General features: G+C 47.0%; 1 protein-coding gene across 5 annotated transcripts in view; it reads right to left on the reverse strand.

Annotated features, from left to right (window-relative positions):
* Positions 1-873: 873 nt before the first annotated feature.
* LPAR4 (lysophosphatidic acid receptor 4) overlaps positions 874-22,259 on the reverse strand; it is a 167,142-nt gene continuing 145,756 nt past the window's right edge. The window contains exons 1-3 of one of the 5 annotated variants that reach the window (XM_007507468.3): positions 18,660-18,941; positions 11,891-12,046; positions 874-3,686 (exon numbers count right to left, since the gene is read on the reverse strand). In XM_007507468.3, coding sequence (XP_007507530.1) covers positions 2,467-3,516 — 1,050 coding nt within the window. In that variant the 5' untranslated portion in view covers positions 3,517-3,686; positions 11,891-12,046; positions 18,660-18,941 and the 3' untranslated portion in view covers positions 874-2,466. Of the gene's footprint in view, positions 3,687-11,890; positions 12,047-15,742; positions 15,767-17,264; positions 18,257-18,659; positions 18,942-22,259 lie in introns of those variants that run through there. The other 4 variants (XM_007507467.3, XM_056808846.1, XM_056808845.1 and 1 more) reach the window with 4 other exon arrangements.

Here is a 22,259-nt window from a genome sequence, read left to right on the forward strand (position 1 = left end):
GGGGGGTCTGGAATAGATTTGTGAGGAGGGAGAACATCACACTGGAGGACTCTGGGCAATCAGAGGGCAGCATAAGGGCACAAGACACCTGGTGGGTGGAGAAGAGCAAAAAGGAAAAGTGAGAGATATTCAATTAGATCACCCATCTACATGGCAACCTCATGTAGGACCATGATGGATGGATTCTGGCCTTTGGCTTAGTCTGACAGGGCGCCGAAAGAAAGGTTGGAGGGCACAGAAAAAGCAAAACAAACTTCCGTTGCTTCTAAATTTTGCCCAGGGTTAACCCTACAGCTAAGGAAATTCTGAGCTCTCTGTCATCAGGATCTAATATGGAATGTCGGTTTTCTAGATTTCTCCATTTTAGTTCCCTAAGAGTCCAAAGAAATCAGTGAGTTTACCAGGAATTCACTGCATAGCCCTGCCCCGTGACTACCACCTGTTCTGGCTATTGATTCATCCAAACAACTGGCTCCAACCATCTCTCATTGTTGTCAGCTGGTCTGTTTGTCCACATTTTCCTGGATCTTGGAAGGCTGCTGCCTGGTGCCCCATGACATTTAATATACATCCATTCATCAAGTCCTGGAAACCAAATTTTAAAAATCCGTTTTCTTCTGAATCATAAAGGAATCAAAGCCAACTTGGAAAAGGGAGTTTTAGTCTTTCGATTGGATCCCTTAAAAATTGCCAAGGCATTTACCATTGGCCGCTCCTCCAGGAGCCTTTAGACAGCACTGAAAATGAGGTGCTGGACTCGGATCATCAAACCGACAACGACAACAACACTGAGGAGTCTATAGACTTTCTTTGGGGAGGAAGAGAAATGCCTTTAGGGCTCACTCAAGGGAAAAGCAACAAAAACCGGAAACATTTGGCTAATTCAAATGTTTTATTACATTAAATGAGCATTTAAAGTCCAAGTCAGTCTAAGCAGAAATTAAAGGTTAAGTATCATTTTTATTTTCACGCGTAATTTAAAATCCCGTTTACTATATAAATATACATTCAGTCCATTGTCATTGGTTGGTTACATTTTTATTATAGACACATCACCAGGTCACTGAAGCAAGAACCATTGCAGTGACCTCCTCACTGTCTAGAAAGACCCTGTATTCATGATTCGCACATGTCATCAAATCCTTCAGGGCCTCAACTGTACGACTTCACACCTTTGGCCCAATGGACAAATACACACTCATTTATATACATACATATATATATATGTATATATATATAATATAGGTTCCATAAATCTATAAAAATGCAAATTGAATAATAAGTTAGTTGCAAAACAAGCAGGCATGTGGCAAAGAAAAGACCAACTTGGTTTGTTTTTTTTGCTCTAAGAGTAGTAGGAGAGATGCGTGTCCAGTTGGGCACACTGCTATAAATGGCAAGAGCAAAGAAGAATTAGTCCTATCTGATTTTCTAACTTAGCTGCTACCTACATGTTTAGTGCCTATATTTACTCTGCAGCCGAGGTCTTCATTAGATAAGAGGATGAAGCACACACTGGCCAAGGCTACAGATCATGCAAAGATATGATAAATGTGTGCTCTAAAATGTTCTTTTAATATGACCCCTCCCTCCCCCAATGCCCACAACCCCTACTCTGGGCACAGATTCGGATGCTTTCTAGCTATACTGTGCCCAGAGGTCTTCCATCTGAATGTTGCTAGTAAGAAAGTTACACAAATATAAAGGTAAAATAAGCATGCAGTTGAACACGCCACCATGTATGGCGGTTGATATTGCAAGTATTCTGCTCAGAAGAACCAGTACTTGGATATCTCCTCTTCTGTTCTTACATAAACACAACCGATTTGTTTTCAAATACACACACACAAGTCAAATTCAGCTAGGTTGTGCCTTGTGTGTAGTAAGTATTTCATTGTTGTTGAATTGAATCTGATCGTGTTTCCATTCAAATGTTTTGGCAAAAATCAAACTTGAAAATATATTCCTGGAGTCAGTTTAAAGACAGATGAAAACTGCTGGTTTGACCTAAAAAAATAGCCATTCAAAGTGAACGTGGTAAGAACCCCCAACTTTCTTTGTAAAGAAGGGAGAAAGAGACAAAACAACTAGAATATAGCTATCGGTACTAAGCAGATAGGTTTGGCTTTCCATTTCCTGACTCGATTCTGTGGCTCCGAGTCCAATCTTGTTGCTCCACTTAACATTCAAATGAAAATCTCTAGAAAACAAAGATTTCCCCTACCCATTCATTTCATGTAGCAAAACTCCAGGACAGCAAAAAATCTGGTACTCCCTCAGGACATTATAACGGTATTGGATCTGTTGGTATTGGGAAAAAATGGCATGTGGTACTACAAGAATCCGGATCCTCCTTGAGGCAGTGTTTCTGTCACTAGTTTCTGAGATATAGACTCAAAGCTGTTGCTCAGGGTCTCACCATTGGGAAGCTGTTGTCTGATATGGAATGAGAGATCCATAGCCTGGTTAGAGGTTGGATTCCAGCATGAGTTCTCCCCCATTAGTCATCGCCTGGTCACTGAGTTCCTCCTGGATAGCCGGAAGAGAAGTCTTCGCCGTCAGTGGTGTTTCCGTCTTGAAAAGCGACTCCATTTTGATCTGGGTGTTGATATAGAGAGACTTCTGAAAGGACTCCAATGTGAAGTAATAGATGAATGGGTCAAAGCAGCAATTGAGTGTTGCAATGCACAGCGTAATGGGGTACATTGTTTTGGCAAACCTCTCCAAGGAGCAGTTGGTTATGGCTTGGGAGCGGACCAGAGCATAGAGGAAGAGAATAGAGTTGTACGGCACGAAACAGACAATAAAAATGGCCACATGCACGATGATCATCTTCAGCACTTTCTCTTTGTTGGTTCCAATCTGGGACAGCGTTGCTGGTTTTCGGAGGGTTCGAAGTACCAGAGAAGAGCATGTGAGGTTCAGGAGCAAAGGAATGATGAAGCCTACCACTTCGATAAATATAGTAATCTTGGACAAATAGGTCTTCCAGATGCGCTTGGAAAATCCCTCAAAGCAGGTTGTTGTGGAATTGGAGACATTGGTTGTGGAGAACAAAGAGGCCGAGATTCCGCCGCTGAGGACCAGTATCCACACTCCTGCACACACGATAGCAGAGTTTCTTCTTGTCCGGATGGTACGAGAGCGGAAGGGATAGACAATAGCTAGGAATCGGTCGACGCTGATGCAGGTTAGGAAAAGCATGCTACCGTAGATGTTGGTGAGAAACGCCGTCCCAGAAATCTTACAGAGGGTGTCACCAAAGGGCCAGTGTCTGTTAAAGTTGTAAAAAATCTTAAAAGGCAAAGTGAAAACAAAGAGCAGATCGGAGAGGGCCAGGTTGGTGATGAAAATGGCAGTCTCACTTCTCATTTTCATCCGACAGCAGAAGACAAAAAGGGATGCACAGTTTGTTATCAGGCCAAGGATGAACACGACGCTGTAAACAGCGCCATTCAAATTATACTTAAAAGAGTCATCTGTGAAACACGTTTGGTTGGTGCTGGAATTTCCCATTCCAAATTCAGGCTGGGCCCCTGGAAGCTGCTGCAATGCAATTCTGTGGTGTCCATGCACTGGGCAGGAAGCCTGAGAGGATTCGGGTGGGGCAGGTGCCACCTGCAACACCTGCCTGTCAAAGGGGTAACTTCTCTGGGACCTGAATAATGCAGAAATGTGTTGTTCTCCTATAGGAGACAAGATGGAACCAGTTAGCACAGCAAACAGGCAACTGTATCTCAAGTACCATTGCAAGGAAGAAAAAGATACACATCTACCCAGATTTGAAGAAAGCAGATGAAGGGGGCGGGGGAGCCAATAGGAAATAAATTGAGTATCATGAAACATCCTAGGTTTTCACTGGGGCCCTCAAGAAATGGGGGTCCTGGTTAGTAGAATTTTCTGGCTGCGGGTTTAAGCAAAAAAAAAAGTTCTTAGTTTAGTAACACTTAATAATCATCTCATCATTTCAAGCACTTAACCAGTTCTCATTATTTCACTTTATCTGTCAGGTCTTCCTAAGCACCGTGCACAAGTATTATCATCCCTGTTTAACAGATAAGGGAACAGAACACAGTTCAGAGACTTAAGAGATTTGCCCAGTATCACATGGCCAGTTCATTGCAAAGTCAGGACCAGACCTTAGGTCTCCTGGCTTTCGGAATAGTGTTCTTTCTACTGTGCTGTGCCTCTGGTCTTATATTGTGTACCAAAGTGGAACCTTTACTCACTGGGGAACTTGTACAGCCTCAGGGTCTACACAAGACTGAAGATGGAGAACACACAGGAGGAGTTGGGACAGGAAGAACCTAGAGGATTCTGGGACACATCCTGGAAGTAGCAATTTTTATTTTTTACTAAATCTCTGACATGAGCGTATTGTCCTGTCACCTGCTTTCCCCTTACAAATGAAGCCCTGGTTAATTAAGGGTTCTGGGTCATTGACATCTGGACACCACATTGTCTCTTTGCTTTTATTTTTACTGGCCCATTGTTGTACATGAGTGATGGCCTACAAGACTGAAAAAAGGAGGTGGTCTAGTCATGATGTGGAAGTGAAGAACAATACTTTTCTGAGTATTCTCGTCAGTGCGGTGCCACCATACTAGTAATCCAAAGAATGATCAAAGAGAGAAGCCAAGCCCAAGAGTCTCCAACTCTCTTTCTACTATCCCCACACCACTTTCTGGGCAAAAGACTTAACCTTCAGGGTTTTCAGTTTTCTCTGAGGCACAGTGAGGGTTCTGGATCAAAGGGTCTCTAAGAACCCTTCCATCTCTAAATCTATGATCCTTTGATTCTCTCATCTGGTACCCCACACCTAGAACATCTCCCCCTCTTCATGCTTTCATGATTGTTCCCCGACTACAACGTTCAGCCCAGCTGAGTAGAAGTTAGAGGCTGATCCTCTATGAACATTCATTCCCCAAGCTTTTGCCTGCACTACTGCCATTGACTTCATCTTCATTGCTCAATGTTGGTGCAGATCTTGGGGGTGATTTCTGTTTCTATTTGTTGATTGTCTTAGCTAGAGAGCTACGAAGAGACAGGGCTATGTCTGTCTGCTCTCTACATACTATGTGCAACTGGTTAGTTTTTCAAGATTTTGAAAGAAGCCCGTAGAAGAAAAGTGGTCCCTGTGGCCTACATAGATAATAAATGGATATCACATGGATAATATTCTGAGTACCCTAGATGTCATATCCCATCTCAATGCCTTATCCTCTCCCTCTAGAGGCAGAAACTAAAACCCAAGAGGGGTAAGTGGCTTAGCCAAGAACATCCAGATGCTAAGTGACAAAAGGATTTGGAACTACATTTTCTGACCCCAAATCCAGTGTGCACTCCATTACACCATAGTGCTCATTCCCAGAAACTAGGTAAAAGGACTTCTTGCAGTGAAGCCCGAAAAAAAAAATGAAAACCTTGCCTGGGCTACGTAAGACCACATTCTCCTAAAAATCATTGCCCTACCATTTGCACTAAGTAGCCCAACGTGGAGACTCTAAGGGTGGAGGATGCTCAACAATTTCTTGCTCAACCAAGAAAGTGCAGCCCACTATCTGGGACAAGAAAGCAGCATTAAGGACCCCAGCATTGGGATGGGAGAGACATTAGGAAGGAAACAGGGCTCAAGACCAAGGGCCGCCTGCAAGAATGAGGCAATCTCTGTGAGATCACATGCCAGAATAGGCCACAAAATGAAAAGTTTCTTCTGCTTGGGGACAAGATCACTGGTCTTGTCAAGAACTCCCAAGACAATTCTGACTGTATTTTCACACTGGGGTGTGGCAGAATAAGGCCTGGATTCAGAGTCAAAAGACCTGGGTTCAGTTCCGGGCTCTGCCACTCACTAGCTAGGTGACCCTAAATAAGTCACTTTACCTCAGTAGCCTCAGCACAAAGAGGTAACTAGACTAAAAAACTTCTAAAGTTCTTCCCTTATAGCTCTATATCTTCCAAGTCATTTCCAAGTCAGAGCACTTGCACTTAAGTTATCATCTTGATCCTCAAAATCCCCCTCCCACCTGAAAATTGGGATTCTGGGGTTTTGTCCTCTCTTGCTCAGGGTCAGGTCTCCACACTCCTTCTTGACCCTTTCCAAACTTGCCCTTACTTTGTCACTCCCCTATCTGTCCTCTTTCCTGTTAGGACAGAAGCTTCTTAAAGGCAAAGACTATCTGATTTGGTTATATTTACATCCTTGGCACTAGCACAATGCCTGGCAGATTACAATCATTTAACCAACTGCTCTATCATTCACTCCATCTTCTTTTGACCAGGTGTTGAAATCTGAAACTCTGAAATAGACCCATGATCTATATCTGGCGAGCCAGCCATTCCTCCATCTCTCCAAATTGTACTTGTCCTTCAGGCGATTTCACCCAGAAATCAGATTCTAATTGGATCCCCTGCACCTTTCCTAAGCATCCTTCCTAGGTGAATTCCGTATCATCCTTCTTACTCCATTAGTATCTGATTTCTCAAAGTATGTGTCTTCAAGGAAGAGACAGAAACACAAGGAAGTACAATAGACAGCTGCTCTCAGAGCCCAGACAACCTAGGCTTGAATGCTGCCTCTGACACCTACTGGCTGGGCTCATGGGCAAGCCATTTCATCAACCAATGTCCTATGCAGCTGTCTTAAGACTAGGATGAGTTGCTACACAATCACCAGTGTGCCTCAGTAGAGGGAATTTCCTTACAGTCACAGGTCCAGGCAAAAAAGAAATAGAAATCTACTTATTACTTTGCTCTTCTTAACAGGCTACATTTCCTAGGGTATGTTCTGCCTCCCTACACAAAGCATCAGCTCCACAAGGGCAGGCTCTTCCTCTCTGGCATGCTCCCAAATGCCAAGTAGAGGGTTTGGCCCAGGAAGGCACTCGATTCATGCTTGTGACCTTGCTCTCTAAGGAACCAAACCCTATACAAGAGAAAAAGAACACAGGCAAGAATATATTGGTCTTTTCTCAATTATGAACCTAGAAAATGGGAGAGATATCTGCCAGCCATCCAGCCTGCCTCCTTTCCTCATTGCAGACACCCAGAACCTTGGCTGTATGAGTGTAGTCCTGGGATTTCACCAGCACATTAACTGAGTTCTATTTCTGACTCAATGTGTAACTTGGCTATGCCCTTCCTCTTCTCTGTATACATGCTGCCATCTCTCCGTTTGGAGATGGGGGTGGGAAGATTCGGTAGGACTCATGGAAAACTTTGGAACCCGACCGTGAACAATACTACCCACGTAACATTTTATAAACTTTCTCTGCCCTCCGTGACACAACTAAGCCTGCATGCTGGCATTTCCCTGGCACCTCTGTCTTCATCCAACAGGACATCATTCTTCCTCAGTCATTTTACTGTTTAGAAAGCATGACTTTGAGTTTTAGCCTGAAGTAGGATCAGAGGGTTTTAGAGCTACCCAACACCAGAGGGACTTATGACTCCAACCCCCTCTTGAGTGAGCATAAGGAAACTAGAAACAGAGGGGAGAAGTGACTTGCCCGGCGGTCTCCTGGCCAGCAAGTGACAGAACTAAGACTAGAACTACAGATGAATAAGCAGAACTGGGCACTGGCTTAGGGATTGCTTTTTGGCAGGGAGAAGATCAAGCATGTGCTAAGAACTTACTAGGGGGCAGCTGGGTAGCTCAGTGGATGGAGAGCCAGGCCTAGAGATGGGAGGTCCTGGGTTCAAATGTGACCATGGACACTTCCTAGCTATGTGACCCTGGGCAAGTCTCTTAACCCACATTGCCTAGCCCTTATGAACTCACTGTGAGCCAGGTGCTATGCTAAGCAAATAACCCATTTGACCCTGGGGAAAGCCCAATTCAATGTGGACTAAATTCCCCAAAGTGTCCCTGGGATCTCCAGGGTGAGAGAAGGCTAGAAACAGAGCCCCTGCAGCAGCTGGGGCTTGGGTCTGACATCAGCACCTGTCCTGGATTAAGTCAACAGCCCTGGAATGGCTTTGGGTTAAAGAGTTGCCTCAACTTCAGAATAATCAGCTTACAAAGGCTTCTCCCTCCAAAGACTGAATTCGGAGTCTCCACCCTTGATGCTATACTTAGGAGCATGAAACATTTGAGCTAGGAGACCTCTGAGCTAATTTAGGTCAACAGAGAGGCAAGTGGATGTCCCGAGATGATTAGGGGCTTGCCCAAAGTCACACATCTCATAAGGAAAAAACGGAAAGCAGCCCTCCAGGCAGTTTTCTATCCCTGGGGTACCAGGGCCAAGCTAGTGGAAGAGAATGGAGAAGAAAGTCAAGATTGCTCATACGGGTTGGGAAAAAGCTTTGTTCTTGGCCACCTTGGTGCCTCTCCGAAATATGGCAAGGGCCATGTACAGCCCAGGGAGATGGAAAGATGGTGAGTCCTTCCACCCCACCGTACTCAAAGCTCTCCTCTGAAGAGTGAGGAATGGCTAGCTCTACCAGGCTCATGCTTTGTAAATGGAGGACTCTGAAAGGAAGGACATTTATTCACACACACACACACACACACAAAAGGTAACAAGGACTCTTATCTGTATTCAAGGAATGGCTTTTAGTTTTGAAGGAGGCAAAGCAGAGTTACCACTAGGGTCTTTCATAAATGGTTAACAGATTGTACGGCAAATGGAGGCAATGGGCCAACATTTGTGCTTCAGATGAGTCTCAGAGGGAGAAGAAAGTATATGGATGCATCCATATCTAGGCCCTATTTTTACAGCCAATTATTCCCACAATTAATCACTTGGTGCATTCAGTTCATCAGAGAGATGATTTCCTATTGACAATGGGCAGGAAGCAGGTCAACTGAAGGTGGACCAAGAAAATCCAACCCTAAATGAATCTTTAACTTTGCCCTACACATATGGACTCAATTCAGAGAGCCCATTGCAGGTACTCCCATTTTCCACTCCCATTTCTTTTGATTTTTAACAATAATGAAGTATGCTAAACTTGGGATCTCCCCAACTCCTGCAGAATGAATGTTTGGCCTCTTGGCCCTCCTCACTTAATAAATCAATCTCTGCACTTTACAAGGTGGGAACTCCCCATAGGACACCTTAAATGCCATAGAGTTTGCGCCCACTTCGAAGCCTCACAGAGTTGTCGGGAGAATCAAGCGAGGCACTGTTTATCAGAAGGGCTCAGCACAATACCTGAGCCATAAGAGGTACCATACAGAAATGCTTCTTCCCTCCCTCCCTACCTGTACACATAGTGCCATAAGCAGAATTCATCTGAGCCTGGGAAACCAAGTCCCTGAAGGCTGAGGAAACCTGGAGTTTTCTCCCACTGATTCATTTTGAATGGGGTTTGGTCAGGTTTGAGTGGTTCAGCTCTCTGGAGTATTTCCTCTTTCTAATCTGGTGGAAGTGTATGAAACTTGACACAATAGAGTCTAGCACTTCCTCTGACACCATTGTGTTCGGGCCTATAAATACTAAGTAGCGTTGGGAGCTAAGGAATACCCAAATGCTGTGAAAATCCAGGGAGCCCCACATGTTCCTGGGCAAGGATGGGCAAGGCATCAGGAAGAGTCCAGGGCTGAAAATAGACAAGATCAAGCCATTTCCCAGGCCAAAGTGGCGAATCACCACCAGGCTGAAGCATGGCGGTGATTGCAAAGCAGCTTATAGATTTCCAAAGAGTATCCCAAATGGGGCCTTGTCATCTGTGTAACACACCATATGGAGGAAACAGCTCAAGGATTCACTCCACAATCGAACTAAGAAATTGATCCCTATTGGCTCAAATTCTCGGCAACCCTCAGTTTGTGCTAAATGCTTCACTTGTTCAACCTGCGTTTCTATGCTCCCTAAGATCTCCTGGGAGAGTCAAGAGGCATTTCCTGTTAATGGTGGCTTCCCCAGGCTAGATCTGGTTTGCATTGCCCTCCTGGCTCTTCTCCCCACCCCCAATCCATTTTATTTCACTAAAATGCTGGACTGCCTGGCTCCCTGATCCAATCAGATCCTAGTTACTCTATCCCAAAGACCAAGCTGATTCTATTCTCCCTCCTCTTCTGACCCAAAGTGGCTTCACTTCCCCAGTAACCCTTCACCCACTGACCTGGTCCATCACTTGGAAACGAAGAGGGTCGGCTGCTCCAAAGCAGTGGGCCAAAGAATTGCATCAGCCTTCTTTCGGTAAATGTGGTCTTTTGTCCCCACTTGGTTAGGAAGGAAAGTGATTACAGAGAAATTGCTCAAGCTCCAGCTTCAGAATTGTCCAGAGCTTGGAGACTTGACATCTCATCACAACAGAGGGGCGCGAGGCTTTGGGGGAAATTCCTGGAAGCATTCATTTCCAAATTCTGCACTTTGCCTCTGTCAGCTGGGAGTTCTGCTTTGTTTCTTACCACCTCCAAACTACCCAGGCAGGCTTTCCAGTTTTCCGTTTGCACACCTAACTAACTATTAGAGATCCACGTGCCCTGATGCAGGGGGACATGAATAAAAACCATGGGGGCTAAGACCCCAGAGATGTGAGTGGGTCACGTGTGTGTGTACACTAGCACCTTAGACCCAAGACTCAAGACTGCCGATAACCCGTTCTGTTTGCATTAGCTTAATGGTCTGGGTCACAAGAAACAGTAAGAAACCTTTCTCTTGTCTTGGACTCAAGGGTAGCATTGCCTTTAATAATTCTGAACGCCTGGTAAACGAAAGAGGGCAGAGAAGGAAATGGAGAATTTGGAAAGACATCAAGGAGGAGACTGGAGCCACCATAGTTGAAAAACGCTTTGGGCAAGTGACCAAAATTTTTAGCGATGTACAGGCACAGTCATAAAAATGCAGAAACTGTGCCTGGCAAGACCATCTGAGTGATGCTGTGAGATAAATGGGCATTTTCATGGATGTTAGGGACCTAGAATATACCCACTCCCACAAGTCCTCTTTACTGTCTGAATACAAGCTGCCATTTGGTTTGTTTGGTTTTGGTCCAGACCTGATTTCAACCATGTGGCAATCTCCTAGTGTGGAAATTCCCTCTGCTGCTGCGGGTCAATGACTCTTTTGTAAGGCCAGGCCTTAGAAAGTTGCTTAAGGCGCTGTGAGAGGTATTGATCTGTCCAGGGTCACCCAGGCAGTATGTGTGTCAGAAGCTGGACTGGAAGGAACTCAGGCCTTCCTGGCTCTGACAGTCGCTTACCATACTACACCAGGCTTCCTCTCTGTCCGATTATGGAGCAGCCCTGATGGCCACAATGTGATTCTTTTGTTCAAGTCACTGAAATAATTTCCACTGCTATTCCCCACTAGTACCTTACCGGGGTGCAAAGGGGAGCAGCAACTCTGGCAGATCCCGCCCAGCTGGGAAAGCCTCAAGTTGAGGCCAGGTGTTGAGTTGAGCCATGGGGGTTTTATCAGAGGACCAGCTGAATTTTGTGCAGGCTCTTGATGGGATTAGCTGTGGAGTGAGCAATCTAGGGTATCTCCTTCAGGTGGCACACCAAGGCATGAAGGGTTGGGATTTCAACCAGCAGTGGGAGGGGAGCATCACCTCTGATGAATGGGCAGATACAGAGGATTGAGAACTAGGAGAGACCTTTATATGTAGTCCAACATTCTCACTGGACAGAGAAGGAAACTGAGGTCCAGAGAGGTAAAGCAAACTGACAAAGATCATACCAAGAGCCCAAAGGCCAGGCCCTGATTGGAACCCTGATCTTCTGACACCAGATCTTCAGAGGCAGCACTCTTTCCACTGCCTCAGAGAATACCTAAATAACATTTGTCAGAGATGCTGGGATGCACCACGGTCAACTCCTCCCCTCTACCCCAACTCCCAGCTCTCCAGGAGTCAGGCCTCTACAGGCAGCTTAGACCAAGAAAAAGAAGACAGAGCTCATGACAACAAGGTTTAAATCAGAGAAGATGAGTTACCGTACCCGACACAGAAGAACTTTGGGAGCCTCTGGGTTCTTTGCTCCAGGAGCGTAGGGTGTTTTCTGTCAGGTTCTCCAAAACCACTACTTCAATAGCAGGGACCGTACTGGCTCTTTGGCCTTGACCGAAGGCTCTAACAGTTCTTGGGTCTAGAGAATCTGAAATTTTTGTAAGAAATACCCAGTGAAAAAGAAATACATGCCTACTTTTCTTGGAAATTAGCATCTTTTAAGCTCCATGGCCACCTTTATCCTGGCATCCAACACAGAAAACTGTACCAGCAATCACCTTTTGTTTTGCTAATGTGAGTTTACTGGTGGTAGTGATTGCTCTGTTCCCCCCCTCCCGCCACACACACACACACACACACACACACACACGTGTGTTCTGTTCTGGTCATACAGGGACCTAACTAGGAGAGGCAGAGGAAGAAAAGCCAGCTCAGGGGACTAGAGAAGTGGGCAGGGGGGACACATGCAGTGCTAGAGCCACTATGGCCCTGTCAAGCCAGGCCTGATGTCTTCCCTAAGACCTGTTAAATGCTAACATTGGTAATATAAAAAGGGTATTCCTTGCAGGGTCCAAGTGGCACTTTAGTTCATGGATACAGATATTCCCTCCCACAATGCAACTTGGTCTATCTGTCTGTCCCTGCTCAGCTCTTGTCCATAACCTGCTGTAAGTTTGCCGTAGGAGGTCAACACAGTGTATGGCAGTTCCTGCTTGTGTTCTCTTGACATTATAAGAATATCCAAAGGGCATGTAGTCCATCTGCCCACTTGTTAGCCTTCACTCTCACCACTATTTTTTTAAAGTGCAAGGATATCGCTCTCGGTTAACCAGCACATTTGATTTGCCAGAGGACCCCATTCTGGGATGATCCAAATCACTGAGAATATACACAAGGCAGCACAGTCTATAAGAAATAATACTCTGGCTCAGAACACTCAGATTTTATGCCTGGCTTGCTCAGTGACACTTCCTCTCTCTCTGAGCCTCATCAGTAAAATGAGAAGGATGGACTAGATGATTTCTGTTGTTCCTTCTGGCTCCCAATGTAATCTAGGTGCCAGTTCTAAGGTCCCTCCTAGCATTGACATTCTAGGCATGGCCGACACCCCTAACTGCTGTATGGAAGACATGTGAAAAAATAGGGGGAAAGGAGAAGAGAAGGGAGGGGAAGGCCACACCCTCCAGAGGGATTAGCATGCTATCCCTCCCTGCAAGAGAATGTAGCCCTTTTGAAATGTTCCCATTCCCAGATTTCTTCAATTCTTAAGAGTGCCAGGAGCGAGATATATGCTGCCCTCCACACTATGCCATGGTTGGCCTGAACAAACCAGAAAAAATGAATGACTGACTGCATACTCTGCTATTACCAATGTCTGGCTTTCCCTGGAGCTTTCTTTTCACCAGCCTCCTCCAAAACGGGGATGATAAGGGACAGCTGGGTGGCTCAGTGGATTGAGAGCCAAACCTAGAAACAGGAGGTCCTGGATTCAAATCTGACCTCAGATACTTCCTAGCCGTGTGACCCTGGGCAAGTCCCTTAACCCCCCCCCCCCCATTGACTAGCCCTAACTGCTCTTCTGCTTTGGATCCAATACACAGTAATGTTTCTAAGATGGAAGGGAAGGGTTTAAAAAATGGGGTTGATGAGCTGGGCTGGTCAGAATAGATGTGGTTTAAGGTCTTGAAATGCCAGTCTCAGAAGAGCTTAAGACCACACCAGGACATATAGGTACCTCCTCCCCTTCTCTTCCTTTCTCAGGTGTAAGGTGCTGGTCATCCTGGTGCTCCTCAGGTGATAGAACCTAGGGAGGGTGAGCTCATGGTCACCCCCCACAAACACTGAGGTAAGTGCCAACCATGTGCAGAGAACAGTTCTAAAACTGAGCATGCTACAGGAACAGGCCCATAACTGAGAGGCCACACTGAATGATGGTGTATCCAGGATGGCGACCCAGGAGTTCGTAAGCACTTTCTTTCTGTCGATGGCCACCTGCTCCCTCCTGCCCAAGATTGCTCTGGATGAGACATAACAAGGCCACGTTTAATTTTTTCCGTATCCTAAGCCAATTATTAATCAGGCCAGAGACCAAAGCATAGACACTATCATGTCACCAACATGAAGACTTCATGCTTCCATGGTCCAGCCAGCCACGGATGCTTCCACAGGGATCAGGTCCCTGAGAAGCATCACTGAAAGCCTAAGCCTACTTGGTGGCCAATAATCTTTTGGGTAGGGAATTAATGGGGGGGGGGACAGCTCATCCACTGGCCAATTTACTAGTCATTTACTTGGGTCCAAAGAGGGGAGGCTCCCTGAACACAAGGCTCCTGATTGGCTAGTATCGAGTAAGCGATTAGGCTGCCTGATCTTGAATTCCTTCTCCAGCCTATGGGTAGATGCTAGACAATATGGAGGAGGGAAACCATGTTGCATAGAATAAAACCCAAATAGTGTGCTTGGTATATTTTAACTTCAAGGGCTCTGGCCCAATCTAAAGGATATACATCCAAGACTCCTTCCCAGACTGGTCCCAGCTACTCAGCTGCACAAACTCTGCTTCAGCCAGGCTGATTTCCCTGTCTCCAAGCACATCTCCCAGCGCATACCATCTCCTGTCAACACCTTTGTTCATGCTCTTCTGCCTAGAATGCCCTATAACCCACTTTTTGCCCTCCAAATCCTATCTATTTTTAAAGACTCAGCTCAAAGCAATATTACTGAGCACCCAGGAAGCCTTCCCTGACTTCCTCAACCAGAGGATTTGGAGCTTAATGGGATCTCATAGCTTACCTAACTCAGTCCCTTAACTTTATGGAGAAAAAACTGAAGACTAGAGGCATGAAGTCATTTACCAGGTCTCAGAGTGCTAGCATTTGAACCCAGAGTGTCCAGTTCAGTTTCATTTATACTCTATCACCACAGTGTGCTCTCTTTTCCCCTCTCCCTTTCTCTCTCCCTCCCTCTGTCTCTTCCTCCCTCTCTCTTTCTCCCTCCTTCCTTCCTTCTCTCTCTCCCCCTCTCCCTCTCTCTGTTTCTCTCTCCCTCTCTCTGTCCTCTCTCTCTCTCTCTCTCTCTCTCTCTCTCTCTCTCTCTCTCTCTCTCTCTCTCTCGCATGCTTGCTCTCTCCCTCCCTCTCTCTTTCTGTCCTTCCCTCTCTCTCTTTCTTTCTCCCTTTCTCTCCCTCCCTCTCTCTCCCCCTCCCTCCCTCCCTCTCTGTTTCTTTCTCCCTCTCTCTTCCTATGTCTCCCTCTCTGTCTCTGTCTCTCTCTCCACCCCCTTTCCCCTCTGGATTCATTAACATCTTATATCCATCATCACTTCTAGACTTCTTAGGATGCCTCGTGTTGCTAGGTAACTTTTCATATGGGTATATAACCTGCTTCTCTTCCTAGAAGGTAAGCTCCTTGAGGGCAAGCATGTCATCATATTTATCTTCAGGTCCCCTCACAGAAAGGAGATATGTTGATTGATTGCCTGATACCCGGACTCTGGGAAATATCTTCTTCATGAGGTAGCCCAAGAGTCAGGAACCTTGTGGTCTGTCTCCATGTCTGATCTTTAGACCATCCCACCAGCTCTCCTGCCAGAAGATTTGCCCCTCTGCCTGGACTTGGCCCCCATCTGTCCATCTAAGCCCTACTTTTCTTCGGTCTCTAAGTCCACATTAGGAATCCTTTCATTAGCCAACTTTCAATCGTCCAGACCTCTCCCTCCCAAGGAATCTCCCACCTTCCTTGAAGAGATAAACCCATTATTCAAGCACAAGCATGGAAGGAAACCAAACAGAGCAAATCATTTTCTGCACTGTACTAACTGGGAAAGATTGACAGGTATTTCTCACGTTTAGAAGGATGCTAGCCCCATCTCTCTTTGCCTATACTGGCTCAGAGAAGTAGGTGGTCTTGGTATTCTTGCCATTTTAGAGAGATGAAGTGACTTGCCCAAGATCACACAGCTAATTAGCGCTGCAGCTGGGCTCCAAAGAGTGACCTGGAAAAACAGTGAAACAGTGGGAAGGATGGTGGATTTGCCATTAGAAGCTCTGAGCTAAACTCCAGGCTGAACATGGCCAGGGCACTCTCTCTAGATCTGGTGTCTTTGCCTGCAAAACAAGGGAGTTGGATGAAATGATCTCAAAGATCCCCTCCAGCCCAAGATCATTGGCCCTTACTACGGAACCAGGCCGGCTCCCTGGGGTGGGTCGGTGGCCATAGGCTAAGCTTCTAGTGGTCACCCCAATTTTCCCAAGTCTCACTCTTTTGTGCCAGTCAAAGGCATGAAGGCGAGCAGCAGCAAGCAGAGGGCTACTTCCACACTTTCGGCCCTGCCCGCCTCACGCTAAGATAACAACAACAAGACTCAATCGAGCTTTGCCTGGGTCTTGGGGAAGGCCACGGCCCCCTGGGAATTTGCTTGAGCCCTTCTCCTGCATTTGTCTGCTTTGCACCGAGGCCAGGGATTCTATCAGCTGACCAAATCCTCCCCTTCGCAGGAATGCAGTTTTGAGACAGAGAAGTTAAAGGCTTCTTCCCAAGTTTTGTGTGTGTGTGTGTGTGTGTGTGTGTGTGTGTGTGTGTGTGTTGGATGTGTCTTGAGCTCGCTGGAAGGGCGGAGAGCTTTTGGCTCCAGTTCCAATGGCTCTCTGCTAGCTAGGAGGGGGGGGGTATGGCTGGGCTGGGTGAGATGGTGCCTGAGCCCCCCACCCCCACCGCGGCCCCCAAGCTCGGCGCTCTGCCTCCGGAGGGATTTGTCCGCTCCTTTGCCCCACTCCAATGGCCTGCAACAGAAACTAGAAGGAAAATGCTGAGCCTGAAGAAGGTTCTCCTCCTACCTGGCCCATGTCACCCCTCCCCGGCTCTGCTTTGTCCTGGACTTCTCCCCACATCCATTCAATCTGTCCAGACAGCTCAGGCACTTTCCCTGAGATCCGGGTTTTCGCCTTGACACATGCAGGACCCAACTGAGGACGAATGCGCTCACTGGGCTGCCTGTCCCCCTGCCCTAGACCCCGCCAGCCCCGGGCCCCAAGCCTGAAAGAAGCCTCTCCCCCTCAGCCGCCCGCCCGCCCGCCGCCTCGGAGCTGGAAGAGAGGAGCTGGAAGAGAAGAAAAGAAGAGAATCGTAACCCAGAGCAACAGGCGGGTTTCGAGCGCTCGCCCGCCGCCCGCCCGGGAGGGGGATGCCTCGAATCCAGCTGGCAAGGTACATACTGCATTCAGCCCCGGGCAACTAGGGGCTCTCCGGGCCCCTCGGCTCCCCTTGCAGCGGAGTCCCGAACAGCAGAAGGTGAGGGTTCGTTCGGCCCTCCGGGCCCCAGAGCGCATACCCCAACTTTTCCCTGAACCCACATCCCAGGAGACTTACCCCCAGTGAGCGGGTGCTAGGTTCATGGCTGCGGACAGTGAGCGAGCGAGCGAGCGAGCGAGCGAGAGGTAGTGCCCGGCCAGGGCTCTCTCAGAGCTCCATGTCCTCCCGGGCAAAGCGGAGAACGCAGCAGCCTCAGCCAGCCGGCTCTGTCCCAGCCTCTCACTGGCCAGCGCTCATCCTCAGAGTGGTGGTGGCGGGCGGGCGGGCGGCAGCGGGGGCGGGGGCGGGGGACATGGCTCCGCTAGCCTTTGTTTAAGCACCGAGGCTCCGGAAAGCCCGAGCCGGCATGCCTTCAGCAAACAGGACACAAGAAAGGGCCCAATGTCTGGGGAAGAAGCCGAGGGGCAAGGGAGCACTTGGGGGTCTCAATAGGAAATGCTTTCCATTGGCTCAGAAGGTCTCGTAGGGAGCCCAGAGCCCGCCCAATCCCCGGGGCTGCAGCCGCGCTCCTCGGCTAGCTAGCACCGGGCGCGCACGCACGCACCGCACCGAGAAGCTGGCCTCCCAGCTCATTGCCCAGGAAAGGCTGTTTTCACTGGCCGGAACTGGCAGCTGAAGTGCCACTTGACAATGGCTAAGGCTTCTTTCCCGACCAATTAATGGGCACAGAGAGCCTGTGTGCGTGTCGGTGCAACGGGATTGCCTCATCCTGAGCACCCTAATGAGGAGCAGAGGACCAGACCCAACTCAAAGCCGAGAGACGCTGGAGCACGGTCCCTAACAGCCAGCCCATCTCTTGGGAAAGAAAGAGAGAGGGGAAAGGAAGGAAGAAGAGAGAGGAAGACAGAGAAAGAGACAGGGAGACAGAGACAGAGAGACAGAAAGAGAGACACAGAGAGAAAAAAGAGAGAAACAGAGAGACAGAAACACACAGAGAGAGAAAAAAAGAGAGACAGGCAGACAGAGAGAGACAGAAAGAAAGACACAGAGAGAAAAAAGAGAGAAACAGAGAGACACCGAGACACAGAGAGAAAAAAGAGAGACAGGCAGAGAGAAAGAAAGAGAAAGAGAAAGGAGGAAGGAAGGAAGGAAGGAAGGAAGGAAGGAAGGAAGGAAGGAAGGAAGGAAGGAAGGAAGGAAGAAAGAAAGAAAGAAAGAAAGAAAGAAAGAAAGAAAGAAAGAAAGAAAGAAAGAAAGAAAGAAAGAAAGAAAGAAAGAAAGAAAGAAAGAAAGAAAGAAAGAAAGAAAGAAAGGAAGGAAGGAAGGAAGGAAGGAAGGAAGGAAGGAAGGAAGGAAGGAAGGAAAGAAAGAGGGGGGAAGGAGAAAAAACCTAAAGGAGAAAAAACCTAAAGAAAAAAGAGATCTAGAAAGACTTGGGGAGGGAGGAACCACAAATAAAAGAAAAGACCAGGGGGAAAGGCAGCAAAACGGAAAATTCTTCTGGGTACTCACTGTCTTAAACTTGGGACGGGCCACCAGCGGAAAAGCACCTCAGTCCCAGGGGCCACATGCACACCTTCCCCAGGAAAGCTCCTCTTCTGAGGCCAGGGGAGGGCCACCCCTCCTCTTAAGTAGCTGGCTGGGAGGAAGTCTAATTAGCCTGAAAGGCTCAGGGGCTTGCTAGGGACCAAAGTAAAGAGTACAGATGAAACCTGTTTATAATGGAATGATCGCCAGCTATAGACTTCCTCCCCTCCAGTATTTTCTGCTGCTATAGGTTGGTGGCTGGGTCGCCCACGCTTCTAATGCTATGCTCCCACCTCCTTTCCTCCCTCCCTCCCTCCCTCCCTCCCCCTCCCCTCTGCACATCCCCCCTCTCCGTGGAGCACTGCTATAGAACTTTTTCCCCAGCCATCTGCAACTTCATTTCTAGCCTGTCCCTCCACTGCAAGGAGCACCCCTCGCCCCTCCCCCTTCTCTGGAATGAAAAATTCCAGCCAGGGGTAGGATGCTTTCTTCCCTGCCCCTGGAGAATTGGGGGATCCTCTGTGTGCTTCTCAAGGCCAGTTTTGTCAGTTAGCTGCCTCCCAAACAGGCCGGGTTCCCTTTGTTTATTGGGCCTTTTCCTCCAGTCTCCGGGGGCTCTCCTCCCTGGGAGTCAAGGCCGGGCCAGAAGTCATTCGGAGGGAGGCTGACACTGACTTGACACCTCTTGACTGATGATAGAAGCCACTGCAAAACACAGTCTCTTGGGCTCTCCTCCCCCTTTCCATCCGTCTTGTCTACCTCTTCCAGGCCTCTCCTTTGTGCCCACTGTGTATCTAGCCCTATTCTATGTGCTACAAAGTACCGGAGATGAGTGAAACAGTATCAGCTCTCCAAGGAAGGAGCCCACCAAGGAAGGAGCCCAGGGCAATTAGAGGGAGGACTTAGATGCAGAGGATCGGAGTTTGAATCCCTGCTCTACTACGCACTCCCTGTGGGAACTTGGGCAAATCATTTCCCTCTCTGGGCCTCGGTTTCCCCCTCTGTAAAACGGATCCCATGGCCTCTGAGGTCTCTTCTAGGTCAGAATTCCGTGTGTAACAATGTGACTCTTTGCAAGGCTCTCACTGAAGCGGAGGGGAAAGAGGCAGCCTTGTGCTAGGGGAAAGCATACAGATGGGACCGGGGTGATGGGTGGGGGGGGGGGGCAGGAGATTTGGGTTTGAGCCTCAGCCCTGTCATTTACTGTCTCTGTGACCTCATACAATGGCCTCCGTTCTTAATAGCCTTTCATTCTTCATCACTGAAGTACGGATATGAGACGATCAGATGCTCCGCCACCAAAAAACACTCTAGAAATAGAAACCGGGAAAACCAACAGCTCCATAAATTGGTCATCACCCAGCCAAAAAGCCAATAAAGGTTGCTGGGCATCTCCACCAGAAAAATGAGGGTTACATGCCACCACAGGCTTCCTCTGGGGAGTCAGAGCAAAAATCAGCAGGCTCTAAGCCCCTCTTTAGGCCTCAGTTATTTCCCTGTAAAATAGGGAGTTGCATCACATCAAGAAACATAAAGCTGGGTAGCTCAGTGGATTGAGATCCAGGACTAGGACAGGAGGTCCTGGGTTCAAATTTGACCTCAGACACTTCTTATCTGTGTGACCCTGGACAAGTCACTTCAACCCCATTGCCTAGCCCTTACCACTCTTCTGCCTTAGAAACAATACACAGTATTGATTCCAAGACGGAAGGTAAGGGTTGTTTTTTTAAAGAAATATAGAACAGATCTAGTCATATGAAAAAATGGTCTAAATCCTTTTTAATTAGACAAATACAAATTACAACAAACTTTGCAGTATCCCCTCACACTTAACGCATTGACTAATAAGACAGAAAAGGAAATCACAAATGTTGGAAGGGATGCGGAAAAACCGGGGCACAGAAAAACTGGGGCACTAAGTGCCCTATGGGTGAAGTCGTGAACTGATTCAACCATTCCAGAGAGCACTCTGAAACTAGGGCCAAAGAGCTGTAAAACCAGGCATTCCCTTTGACCCAGTGAAGCCACAACTAGGTCTGTACCCCAAAGAGATCAAAGAAAAAGGGAAAGGATTTATATGTACAAAAATATTCATAGCCATGCTCTTTGTGGCAGGAAAGAATGATAAACTGAGAGGATGCCCTTCAATTGGGGAATGGCTGAACAAATTATGGTAAATGATTGTGATAAAATGCTATTGTGCTATAAAAAATGATGAGCAGGATGATTTCATGAAAAAAAAAACACCTAGAAAGACTTACATGAACTGATGCAGACTGAAGAACCAGAAGAACATTGTACATAGTAACAACAATATTTTTAATTGAAAATTTTCAATTAATTAATTAATTAATTAATCAATTAAGAATATTTTTCCATGGTTACATGAGTCATGTTCTTTCCCTCCCGTCCTCCCACCCCCTCCCATAGCCGACACGCAATTCCACTGGGTTTTACGTGTATCATTGATCAAGACTTATTTCCATATTATTAATAATTGCACTCGGGCGATTAAGTAACAACAATATTAAACAATGATCAGCTATGAATGACTTGGCGACACTCAGCAATGCAGAGACCCAAGACAACTGCAAAGAACTCATGGTGAAAAATACTATCCACCTCCAGAGAAAGAATTGATGGAGTCTGAATGCAGAGCAAAACGTACTTATTTTATTTTCTTTTTCTTGGGGTTTTTTCTCTGCATTTTCTTTTGCAATGTGGCTAATATAGAAATGTTTTTTATGACTACATATGTATAATCTATATCAAATTGCTTTCCATCTTAAGGTAGGGGAGAGGAGTTAGGGAGAGAATTTAGAACTCGAAATTTAAAAAAACAAATGTTAATAAATTTTACACGTAATTGATAAAAAATATGTTAGAGGAGGGGGGGAAAGAAATATGAAGCTGAAAGGAACATTAAAGACAACCCAGGGGACAGCTGGGTGGCTCAGTGGATTGAGAGTCCTAGAGCCAGGAGATCCTGGGTTCAACTCTACCCTCAGACACTTCCTAGTTGTGTGACCCTGGGCAAGTCACTTGACCCCCATTGCCTAGCCCTAACTGCTCTTCTGCCTTAGAACCAATACACAGTAGCGATTCTAAGATGGAAGGTAAGGGTTTAAAAAAAAAAGACAACCTAGGCCCATGTTGAGGAACCTATGGCATGCATGCCAGAAAGGGGCACCCAGAGTCCTCTCTGTGGGCATGTTCACCTTCTCCCTAGCACAGAGTTCACCAGAGTTTGTTACTAGGAAGCCAGAAGGATATGGGGCCAGGCTGCTCCCCTCCCCCTCTCCATGCATGCCTGAGGACATCACCCACCCCTCTAAAAGTTTCACCATCACTGGCCTAAGCCAACTCCTTTACTTTATAAAAGAGAGAACTGAGGTTAGAGAATGGAAAGGGACTTATCCAAGGTCATACAGGGTAGTAAGGAATCAAACCCAGGTCCCTAGTCACCAAATCTAAACCTCTTTCCACTCCATGAGGGCCTAGTTGAGTACTAACATCTGTTCCAGCTCTAACACACTCTAGTCACTGGGAAGTAGTGAAGGCCAAAGAAATCTTCACTATATTTAT

This window comes from Monodelphis domestica, chromosome X (genome assembly GCF_027887165.1).
Source record: "Monodelphis domestica isolate mMonDom1 chromosome X, mMonDom1.pri, whole genome shotgun sequence".
Classification (NCBI taxonomy): Eukaryota; Metazoa; Chordata; class Mammalia; order Didelphimorphia; family Didelphidae; genus Monodelphis; species Monodelphis domestica.